The sequence below is a fragment of the Rhineura floridana genome, chromosome 11 (assembly GCF_030035675.1).
Source record: "Rhineura floridana isolate rRhiFlo1 chromosome 11, rRhiFlo1.hap2, whole genome shotgun sequence".
In the NCBI taxonomy this organism is placed as follows: domain Eukaryota; kingdom Metazoa; phylum Chordata; class Lepidosauria; order Squamata; family Rhineuridae; genus Rhineura; species Rhineura floridana.
Window position 1 is genome coordinate 69944247 of NC_084490.1, and position 12363 is coordinate 69956609.

Consider the following 12363-nt stretch of genomic DNA (forward strand, 5'->3'; position numbering starts at 1 on the left):
TTCCTTCAATACTGTAGGATGCAGTTCAGCAGGTCTTGCAGATTTGAACTTATTCAATGTGATTAGGTATTCCTTGACCATTTGTCTATCACTCTCAAGGTCCAATCCTGCCCCTTCTACTTCATGTTTGCCAGAAGGGTCATAGACCCTCTTTTGGGAGAAGACTGAGCTAAAGTTGGAATTGAGCACTTCTGCCTTTGTCATGTGTTATCATTTTGCCATCTTCATTGAGTAGCTGTGCCACCATTTCTTTTCTCTGTCATTTACTATGCATGTATCTGAAGAAAGCTTTTTTGTTGCTTTTAGCATCCCTCGTTGACCTCAGTTCATTCTCAGCTTTAGCCTTCCTGACACCATCCCTGCAATGCCGTGCTACCTGTCTGTATTTTTACTTTGCGGCCTGGCCTTCCTTCCACTTCTTGTATGTGTCCTTTTTTTGTTCTCAGGTCATTTCTAAGCTTTTTGTGAAGCCACATTGGCTTCTTCTGCTGTTTCCCCCCTTTTCTCCTTGTTGGAATTGTTCACAATTGTGCCTTTAGAATTTCCTTTTTTAGAAACTCCCACCCATCTTGGACTACCTTTATTATTAGGGTCACTTGCCGTGGAACCTTTTATATCATTATTCTGAGTTTATTAAAAATCGGTTTTCCGGAAGTCCAGAGTGCACATATGTCTTAACTCTCAGCTTTCAGTTCCTTTAAAATCAAGTACTCAAGTGTAACATGATCACTTTCACCCAGAATTCCCATAACTGCCACTTTATCTACTAAATCATCGCTTTTGATTAGAATCAAGGGTAGCTGATCCTCTCATTCCTTCCTCCACTTTCGGTAGGAGAAAGTTATCTCCAACACAACTCAGGAATTTCTTGAAGGTGCCATGCTTGGCAGAATTTGTCTCCCAACAGATACTACTTCACCAAGGCCTTTTTGTGTGTTTGTGTCAACACTAACTTTGCTTGTTCCCAGGATTTTGGGAAACCATAATTTTGCATCACAGTATCTAAAAGTGGAAATTTCAGTTTTAAAAAGTATAATATTCAGAGACAAAACATTCACGTCCAGGTGCTTTGTTATTTTTGAGATCATCAACTGCAGTACGTAATTCATCAATTTCCATTTGTTTCTGAAGATCATCAATATCAGTTTGTGGCAATTTAAGGAAGCAATTTAATATCCACTAAAAGGACTGAATATTGGTATTCAGGGGTAATCAGAAGCATATATATTGTTATAAGATTTCCAAAACTTATTTGCAGTATCTTTAGGTTTTATATAGGTCTTATCATCATCATCATCTTTTATTTGCAGAACCATGTTACTGTGCTGTTCATCTGCTTTGTTTCCTTTTTTAAAGAAAACTGTTTTGTGAATTTTTCTCATTTCGCCACAGTTTATAAGATCTGTCTGTGTAATATTTCCATTTTTTATAAATAGTTTTAGAGCACGTCTCTTTATGTTTTTACTCCAAGCATTTTATCTGAAATACAAGATCTTTTAGTATTTTGTCCCTTTGTTTTTCCTTCCACATAGTTATTTTAGTTCTGTGGTGTTATTAAACTGAAAATGTTCCCTTAGCTTTGTCATTAATGCTTGAGTAATCCTTTGGTTTTGCAGTATAAAATTGTCTAAATGCCAAAGCTTGGTTCCTAGATGCACTTTATTGCACAACCGTTCCGGTGAAAAAAGGAGTGTTATCAGCAGAAAGCTTTGGTTTTATCTCTAAATAATATATTAATTTAATTAAAGATGGAGATATAAGAAATACATCCACTCTAGAAGACGAGCTATGTGAAATACAAAAGAAAATATAACCTCTTTACCAGGCATGAACATGTCTTCAAACATCTATTTTTATTTTTATTTTGCTTTATATTTTTCAGAAATATTTTTGGTATTTCTGCATTCAGATTTGATATGTCCATTTTAGGATTTAAAATCCTATTAAATCCCTGCCTACCAGAATGTTCGTATCCATATTTGTGTTTATTATTTCAATTATTTTTCAGAAAGATTTTTATTGCTATTGGGAGCATAAATGCACCCTGTCATATGGTCTTTCCCAAATAAGTGACAAATACCAAATAGAAATAGTTCATCAGAATCTCCTATCTAGTCCAAAAAAATTATTCAGAATGATTTTTAGTTATAATTCCCATCCCTAACATGTAATAAACATTCCTCACTTTACTTGATATGCATCTGCTCTAATAAAATGACAGGATCCCCCCCCCTTTTTAACAGTCTTGCAAACTTGATTCTTTTTATTGGAGAGTTTAATAACTTTACATTAAGCAACACAATCTTAATGCTATTTATCATCTTCCTTTTCTTTTGTCAAAATCCCAGTGTAAACTTATGACTCAATATCTGTGGATCTAGTTTATGTGGTAGGAGTATTTTTTAAAATAATTTCTAGTAATTGTCTGGCACCTTCAACTGTTTGGACTACCGCCCATACTCTCCCCATCCAAACATACAATTTAAATTGTGTTCCTCTATTGTATCTTTCTTTCCTGGAGACAAAGCGTTAAAACAATTAAGTCCTTTCTCTTCTTTAAAATGTCCAAAGGAAGATCTGACAGAACCTGAACTTCATTGTCCTAAATATTAAGAGTGGTGCCTGCCCTGATTTATTTTTTTGGTATAGCCTCTTTCATTTGTAAACTAATAAATTTTACATAAATATCCAGTAGGATTTTTTTCGAACAGTTTATGCAGAATTTATATGGTAAACTGTCTCAATCCCAACTTCACATCCCTGTTCTAGTCCTAAGAAGTATTTAAGGTGATCCTCTGAGAATCCAGTTGTGTCATCTTCTAGCCCATCTTCAAGCCCTCTTAATTTTTCATTACACTTCGTACTTCAAAATCCAGTTGCTCTCTCTTGGCTTTAATTCTTGTCAAATCAAACCTGTGTCCATGTTGTTCTGTTGTGATTTCCTGTAATATACTTTTTGATCATTTATTTGTTTTTAAGGTCTTACATTCTTCTGCTTAGTTTTTAAGTTTTTTCTCAATCTAAATTCCAGGGTTTTTTAAAAAAAGAATGTGATAGTTCAGTTATTTTATCTAAAACTTCTTTATCTCTTTCTTTGATTGAATTAAGTATTATAGATTCTGCTATACACCACCTCTCTTCTATACTTCTTAATAATGTTTGTTCTGTGGCTTTAGCTTTTTATGTCATCTTCTCCAGTTCTTTGAACAATTTAGCTAAAAAGAATTTTAATTCTTCTGCTACATATCCTGATACACTGGCTTCTTCTTCCTCATGTTTTTTTAAAAAAATCTTCTTTACCCATTGTAATCTGTAATCTTCCCAACCATTGATTTGTTTCCATCCGTTATATACATATTCTAAATTTAACAATTTCTGCTTAAAATTAATCCTTCTGATTTGTCATATAACCAATAACCAAATTAATGGAAATTCAGGAAAGTAACAGGTGGTTAATCTAAAATTAAGAATGAAAAGTAAAAAAGCAGTGACAATATTAGTCCATTAATCTTGTTTTCTTGATAATTCAATCTGTCCATCAGAAACTTTGTTAATCTGAATTCCTTCACTTAAATAGTCAACAGTTAATCAAGAAACTCTGTTAATAAAGTAGAAGAATAAGAAAAGAAATGATTCATTGAGGTGAACGTTCATTAGGGGCTAGAATAAAGTGAATTAGTTCAAATAGTTTATCCAGATGTAAAAATACTGTCACTCTAATGAGTAGACAAGGCTATTAGGCAACATTTCATTAAATGGGATTTGAGATCAGAATTCATCCAGTAGAAATAAAGAAAGAGTATACAGGTGTAAGGTGAGCAAAAACAAAAAAACACATTCAAAATAATAATCAGGGAGGATTAGGTGGCAGTCATTACTGGTGCTTTTCTACTCACGACCAGATCATTTCCATCTTCATATAAACTCATGCATTAGCAATTTTAGGCACCTTGAGGCTGATGTCACTCTCTTCCTCCTGGCTCCAGATTGCCAAGTCTGACACTAAGCGTACGCTCAGTGTTGCACTCAGCTAGCGCTTGCAATTATGAAGGGAAACAGCACTGATGTCCATCGCTCCTCATTCCTCTACTGCTCTCTGCTAGTGAAGGGCCCAATCCATTCCAGCTGGAGCTGTGGGACCATCGAGTCCTGCAGGTAGAATGGTTAAGGCAGCACAGCAACAGCGGCAACCCACATTCTCTTCTTCAGCCTTGATTCTTTCCTTTAAACTGAAATATATATGCTGTACACAATTTTATTTATTTATTTATTACTGTTATATTCCACCTTTCCTCCAAGGAGCTCAAGATGGTATTGTCCTCCGCATTTTATCCTTGCAACAACCCTGTGAGATAGGTTAGTTTGAGAGACAGTGACTGGTCCCAGGCCACTCAGCGAGCTTCATGGCTGAATGAGGATTTGAACCCTGGTCTCTCAGGCCCTAGTCCAGCACTCTAACCACTCCACTGTACTGGCATTTTGTACGTGTCTGGGGTCTTTTTCAGTTATTATTTAATATCTGTTTCAATAAGGGTTTGCCCACTTTTTCATCCTTTCAGTGTTGTGATGGGTTTCTAGCTCTTTCACAATGAGAGTTGCAGGTTAAAGGGGAATTTCTTGTCCTGGCGCAATTTGTTTGTGTCATCCTTTTCTAAGCTATCTGTGCAAATGCAGGAAAATATGAAGGTGGGGGCACTTTCAAACATGTGACTCTCCCCCTTGTCTGTTCAATTGCATTGAGGATTATACTGTGTACCTTTGTTTGGATCTACAAGGTTTGAACCAATGCAGGGTTGGAACTAGGCGTAACAATGCAGATTGTAGTCATTCATTGCCTAGGTTTTGCTGAATTTTCTAATTTCTTGATTAGGATTCCTGCATTGAGGTATACTGTAATTTGGATTCCTGCATTGAGCAGGGGGTTGGACTTGATGGCCTTATAGGACCCTTCCAACTCTACGATTCTATGGTTAGCCACCTTTTTTCTGGAGCTGCTCTCTGCCTCTCATTATTACCACCTGACACCTTAGGAGTTTTGCGGAGAGATAATGAGTGGCAATATGTTTCACCATCTTATTTCTGTGTGAGCGTTCCTACATGAACTTAGTCTGCTCAGACATTCATTCTTGAAAATTCAGATTATGTTAATCTCAAACTGTTTAATTGCTGTGTCAGTTATGTTGTTGGTGACTCTTTATAATCTTACTCTCCAGTCCCAGCAGCAGATGTCCCTAACTTACCCTCTGGCATTTTTTGTTTTGTTTTGTTTTTGAAAGCAGCAATGAGACTAACAATGCTTCTTCCACCACCACCACCCATAACTCAGCAGGGAATCTATAGAAGTCGGCTGAGCTGATAACATGGTTTTATAGTGGTCCTTCAGACATGTGGTAGATATGAAAAAATCTTGTCAATTTCATGATATATCTGCATCAGCACTGAAATGCACAGAAGCCCAACTGAAAGGACAAGTGTGGTCAGTTTTTCCAGGGTTCTCCAGACTCTGGGGGAGGGGAGTTAACAGTTTTAAAATATTATGTGTTCCAACAGTGATGCACATACACACACACACATCCTTTTGAAGAAGAAAAATTCAGAGCGACAGCAATGGTGGTGATAGGAGTCAAGAGAGGTACCCTTGCCGCTGGAATCATCCACCACCTTCTAATTGAGACTAAATATTTTTTTGAATATATTATTTGCATCTAGAAGCACCAAGTGTTAGGCTAAAGGTAAAGGCACAGAAGTAAGACACCCCCAGCCCCCCAAATGTGAAAAAACTATATGTATGATGCCACATTGCTAGCTGCAGTCCACTGTGCATCCCTGTTTTTACCTAGCACTTTATGTCAGACTAGTATGTGGAAACCTGTTTGTATTCACTGGATTTTACCACTTGAATGGAAGTAATCCTTGGAGAAAGCCTGCCCATATTCAACAGGGCAGACTTTCCTCAAAGAGTTTCCAACCAGGTTTGGCTAAGAGGAGGAGGAGGAGGAGGGAGGCAGCTGAGATGGAGGGTGGGGAGAGGCACAGAGTTTACTACCAGGGCCCCTGCCCTCTTGCAAAAGCAGCTGCCTCCAAGAGACTGTTGTTTTCTGGGATATACTGAACAGCAGGATTAGGCCTCACAGAGACTGAATTTCATCAGCCTGAGTAGTTACCACTGCCCAGGACAGTCCCCAAATTAGCACACTTTAAAGTGGTGCTGGGGAAGAGGAGGATATAAGTCAAAGCTGCCGGGGATGCCTTTTTGGATCACATCTTTGGAGTGTGACAAGGATGAGGGCTCACCCTCTTTCATTAGTTTCATATGGCATGGTTTTATGTGTGGTATTGCTTCATTTGTGTTTTTTCCTTGGGCAGGATGTGTGTGTCATGTTTTTCTCTCCAGGCTACTTCCAGGGTGAGAGGCTGGAGCGGTGTGCAAAGAAAGTGGTTTCATGCCCCTGAAGTGGGAGTCCAATTCAGCATGCAACTCTGCCCTTCATGGGTGAGAAATGGGGGAAGGGGTGAATTTATGTCCAGGTGAGAGTTGGGATGTAAGTCACATTCAATATTGTTGCGCGCCACCCCAATCTCCAAGCGGTGACATTTCCAGGGGTCCCTGCACTCGCCCAGGGTTTGGTTTCCTTGGGAAGAAGGTCAGCAGAGACTGTGGTGTCTTTATGAAATATGGTTTATTTATTTACACACATTCCAACCTGAGGTTAGGATGGAGGGGTTCAAGGCATCAGCAGTCCAATATCCAGCCTTTCCATCAGGGTTACAGGAGGCCCCCCAAAGCCATGGTGCAGAGAACCAGTCTCTCTGCCTGCCTCCAGTTCCCAGCCTTTCTCAGACACAACTCACAACACAAGCCTCTCCTCAGCCCCAGGAGGGGGGGAGGCTTTCCTGAAGAGTTTCAATGACAAAAGGATCTCCCTGGCCCATTCAGTAGTTGATGGGCACCTGATAGACCCATTAACCCACCTGGCCACTCTATTAGATTAACAAAAGAAACTCATATCTGACCAGCAGAGCAGTTTCTCACCCCCAGGCACAGGATTCGAAATCAGAGGCTGGAAGGGGACTCATACAAATTCCATCTGAACCCACCGAACTCAGAACACTACCCCCTTCCCTGACAAAGGTCTGTCCCAGACCTGCAAACAAACTACAGAATAACAGCTTTTCCTACAAAGAAATAACAGATACAGGTTAATAAGACATTGAAATATACGTCAGTAAAAGCATAGTCATAAAAATACAGTCGCATTTCCACACAAGTACAAACAGTCCATTCCCTTACAGCACATTTTCAATTAATTACTCTCTCTTTAGGCTTCCTGTTCTTTCTTGGAGCCCCCAGTCACAGTTCTGCATCCAAACCGCTTACCCAGCCCTCGTACTTGGCAGTGGCCAAGAGAGTGAGTTCCCGCCATGTTTAAGCCAGATTACAGCCTCTGTGCTGGAGCTCCGTTGTCCTCCCTTGTGCCACTGCAGCACTGCAGCCCTCAACCAAATGCACATTTCTCCCTTGCTTCCCCAAACAGTTGTACACACACTCACAATCTTGCAGACACAGTGTAGTAAATCTTAAACATTAAAACCTTATTGCAAAAACCTATCAGCATAATTCCAAACAAGTTAAACAGTTTACATCCCCACAAGCCCATAAACAGCACAAATCAACAGCATTTCAAAAGGCAATACTAAAACCATCAGAAGAATTCCTACAGCAAATCAGTACACAGTCCCATATGCATAACCCCCACCCCAAACCATGCAGTTGCCCACATGGCCGTTTGTCTTGGGGCTTCATGGAGTTCCCTGTCCAAGCTAATCCCTGCTGCTGCCTGCAGGGTCTTGAGACTCACCTCCAGGAACAGATTTGTTTCCTCATCAGCACACAGCACACTGTAGCCATTTTCCTCCCACACTCTGCTCTGGGAAAGGTCTTTAAGCCCGTCCACTTCATCTCCTGCCCCAAACTCCAAATCAAAGTCCTGCCACAAGCCTTTATCTGGGGGCATCTTCTTCAGGACTAGCTGGCCTAGCCCACCCAGGTTGGCAGAAAGAAATCTTCCTCGCCATCTCCATTGTGAATCATGGGCCCAAACAGAGGCAGATAACCCCCCCAGTGTCTCTTGCCCTCCAAACTCACAGGGCGCTGGGTGCCTCTCACTGCTGGAATTTGCTCAGGGACTGCATCCATCACAGGAGCTGCATCCCACCCTATAAGACCATTATGGGGCACCCAAGGGGCAAAGTCACTTGGGGATTTTATCTCACCCATCTCTCCAGGTGCTGGGAGCTCCTCTTGGCCTTGCACTCCCACTTCAGCCTTCTCCTTCTGCACCTTTTCTTGCACAGCCATTTCTCCAGGCGCTGGCAGCTTCTCTCGCACACACGCCTCCAACTTTTCCTCCTGCACTTTCTCTTCCGCAGCTGGCACACACGGGGTGAATAAATCCATCAACAGCTGCTCTTCTCCAGCCTGTAGTCCAGCTATCTCTAAGGCCTTTTCTTCCTCCTGCATTGCTTCTTTAACAGCAGGCACACATGGAGCAGATAAATCTATCAGCAGCATCTCTTCTCCAGCCTCTACCCCACTTCCTTCCAATGCATCTTCCTCTTCATTTTCCAGCCTGTCCTCCTTCAGCTTTTGGGGCTTCTAGCTTTCTGGCGTCTTCCCCCCTGGAAGGCTCCTGGACAATCAAAGTCTCTTTTTCCTCCTCCACTACTGACTGCAACTCCTCACAGTCCAAGCCCTCCAGCTGCCCACCCACTTTCTGGAACTCTTTAGCCACCCCAGTCTGGGTGTTCTGCAGCTGGGCTCCTGGGTCACTCTTGACCCCTTGTAGTGGCTGATCAGGCAGGGTTCTCAACTCCTCACCTAGGGTCTTCCTTTCCTCTCCCAAGAAGCTTCCAATGATCTCCCCCATTTGTTGCCAGTGCTCCCGTTCCCCTTGGTGTTCTCGTTGCCTTTGCTGCTGGTCCTCCTGGCGCTCTCATTGCCTTTGCTGCTAGTCCTCCACTCTACTTGCTGCTGGAGCATCAATCTTAGCAATCCAGGAGGATTGCTGTTTCTCCCTCCATTTTGAGTCAGGCACACCTTGCTCCCAAAGCTTCTTCCAGGAAACTCAATCCCACTGCTTACACCAGTGTTGCGCGCCACCCCAATCTCTAGGCGGTGAGATTTCCAGGGGTCCCTGCGCTTGCCTAGGGTTTGGTTTCCTTGGGAAGAAGGTCAGCGGAGACTGTGGTGTCTTTATGAAATATGGTTTATTTATTTACACACATTCCAACCTGAGGTTAGGATGGAGGGGTTCAAGGCATCAGCAGTCCAATATCCAGCCTTTCCATCAGGGTTGCAGGAGGCACCCCAGATGCCATCGTGCAGAGAGCCAGTCTCTCTCTGTCTGCCTTCCAGTTCCCAGCAATTCTCAAGACACAACTCCAAACACAAGCCTCTCCTTGGCCTCAGGAGGGGGGAGGCTCTCCTGCAGAGTTTCAATGACAAAATGATCTCCCTGTCCCATTCAGCAGTTGGTGGGCACCTGATAGACCCATTAATCCATCTGACCACTCTATTAGATTAATAAAGAAACTCATCTAACCAGCAGAGGAGTATCTCACCCCCAGGCACAGGATTCGAAATCAGAGGCTGGAAGGGGATTCATAGAAATTATCCATCTCAACCCCCCAAACTCACAACAATATTTTTATTTTGTGTCTCCTAGTTGTCCCCAACACTGTCCTCTGTGGTATGCCTATAGTCAGGGAAGGACTGTGTCTAGGCCATGGTCAAGGGGGGAGGGTAAAGGGTCTGCCATCCCTGTGATGGTAAGTAGGGGGAAATACTGGAGGTGATCAAAGGTGTACATGGAGAATGAGGAGGGCTAGTTACATCCAAGTGTTTGCCCCTTCTGCTTTGCCTGCTGTATTTTAGAATGTGGGGGTGCTGGTCAGCCAACCCCCTGGCCTGGTGGTGTTAAATGCCAGGTCCATTCAGAATCAAACATCTATCCATGATTTGATTGTGGATCAGGTGGCTGACTTGGCATGTATAACGGAGTCATGAGCAGATGGGCTTGGCTGCCCTATGCTAACCCAGCTGTGTCTGTGTCGGTACTTGGTGCAGCACCATTCCAGGTCAGAGGGGCAGGGAATTCCCTCTCCCTCATCAGGAGACTGATCCACACTGTGTCTGGATTCAAGGAATAGTTTGCAGTGTTAGGCCAGAGAGACAGAATGGGGATGATGTTAGTGTACCATGCAACCCACCATGCTACGACCACCCTAACTGAGCTGGCATAATCTTGGATATGGTGTTGGGAGATTTCAATATTCATGCCAAGGCTATCTCAAATGGGCCAGTTCAGGACTTCATAACCTCCATGACAACTATCTCAGTATATCAACAGCCCAACGCATGTGGCAAGGCATACCCTCAACTTGGTCTTGCCACAGAGCAGACTGGTAATACTCTGTTTATTTGGGAGACTTGTTGTGAGTCCATTGTCATGGACTGACATTCTTTGGTAAGGTTTGGGCTGAACATAACTATTCTACTCTGCAATGATAGGGGACCCATTGAGATGATCCACCTTTGGAGACCTAAGGGATCTGATGTATTCCTGAATGCTCTGAGGGATTTTTCAGCTGACATGGTTGACACTCCTCTTGAGGCTTTTGTATCACTGTAGAATGGTGAAAAGAATAGAACCATAGACATGATCCTGAGTGCCCTTGCCAACATTGTGGAGCACACAGGTCACCATGGTACTCTCGTGATCTGCGTGTGATGGAACAGGGTCAGCAGCTGGAGCACAGGTGGCACAAATCTTGGTTTGAATCTGATTGAACTTGAGTAAGGTTGCACCACTGTGCCTACCATGTGGCAGCAGCGGAGGGAAAGAGAGCTTACTTCTCCACCACCATTCTTTCCACTAGTAGCCATCTGGCAGAGCTTCTTGGAGTGGTGAATCGGCTTTTGTCATCTGGTCAAGAGAGCATTGGTCTGACAAATTTGGAGGTCTGCTGTAACAGATTTGCGATAATTGGTTTTGATTATTGTGCTGGGACCATCAAGGGCAAGCATTTCCACATGCCTTGCCCCCCACCCCTGCTCTTAGTGACATTTTTCTGGGGACTGCCCTTTACCAGGAAGATGAATGCTTTTGGTTTGCTGCTCCTGTTTTTTTTAGAGATGTTAGGACTTTGTTAGTTTGATTTTTTTTTTGTAAATTGTATTTTTATTTGTATTTTGTATTTGTATTTTTATTTGTGTGTAAGCCGCCTTGGGGGCCTATTTGGCCGAAAGGCGACCTAGAAATAAAACATTACATTACATTACACTCCTTAAGAGGACCTCCCTGGACCCAGAAGTGTTAAGCAACTATTGTCCAGTAGCAAATATCCCTTTTTTGGGCAAGGTGCTTGAGAAGGTGGTAGCAATTCAACGTCAGGCTGGCTAGGAAGTGTCAAGAGTTTTGGGTAGATATATATTGCAGTGGAGTGCAGAAATAATTGGTCTGTTAAGACTGCTAGTTGAAAGAATAAAGAGTCATAAGGTTTATTACTACAAAGAGGTAAAGTTATGTATTCTGAAGCAGCCATGAGCTTCCACTCAGGGAGCCATTATCCTTCCCTCTCTCTCTCTCTCTCTCTCTCTCTCTCTCTCTCTGTGTATATATATATGGTAGTTTATGTATTTTAATTGTATTTTATGTATTATAATTTATTTTAATGTTGTTGTGATTTTACTGTTTACAATTTTATTGTACACGTGTTTGATTTTATTTTTGTAAGCCGCCCTGAGTGCCCTATTATAGGGTAGAAGGGCGGGATAGAAATATTTTAAATAAATAAATAAATAAACTGAGAACAAAGACAGGAAGAGAAGGGAGGGAGGAGCCTGCAAAAACGGGAAACACTTTAGAGGAGGAATCAGCAGAGGAAGGAATAGATTGCCTTTCCGTCTGTCTCCCCCCACTAGTTCAGGTCACTTGTAATAATGCATTGGTGCTTTACTCCCAACATGAGGAAACTGATTACTTGGATCCATTCCAGTCTGGCTTCAGGCCTGGCCATGGCACTGAAAACACCTTTGTCAACGTGGTTGATGATATTTGTCAGGAGAGAGATGGGGGAGTGCAATCCTGTTCTTTCTCCTTGAAGTCTTGGTGGCTTTTAGTACTATTGACTTTGGTATCCTCCTGGAGCATCTTAGGGAGGTGGGGGTTGGGGGCACTGTGCTTCAGTGGTTTCACCCCTACCTCCATCGAATCATAGAATAGTAGAGTTGGAAGGGGCCAATAAGGCCATCAAGTCCAACCCCCTGCTCAATGCAGGAATCCAAATCAAAGCATTCCCGAC

The 12363-nt window shown here is 42.4% G+C and overlaps 1 protein-coding gene across 16 annotated transcripts in view; it reads left to right on the forward strand.

The window, feature by feature from the left end:
- The window catches only part of IKZF1 (IKAROS family zinc finger 1), a 142084-nt gene that overhangs the window by 107772 nt on the left and 21949 nt on the right, over positions 1 to 12363 (forward strand). The window contains exons 1-2 of one of the 16 annotated variants that reach the window (XM_061589169.1): positions 5677 to 5732; positions 6367 to 6493. The exons of the other annotated variants lie outside the window; for them this stretch is intronic. Of the exons in view, the coding sequence (XP_061445153.1) occupies positions 6490 to 6493 (4 nt within the window). The 5' untranslated portion in view covers positions 5677 to 5732; positions 6367 to 6489. Of the gene's footprint in view, positions 1 to 5676; positions 5733 to 6366; positions 6494 to 12363 lie in introns of those variants that run through there. 16 annotated transcript variants of the gene reach the window in all.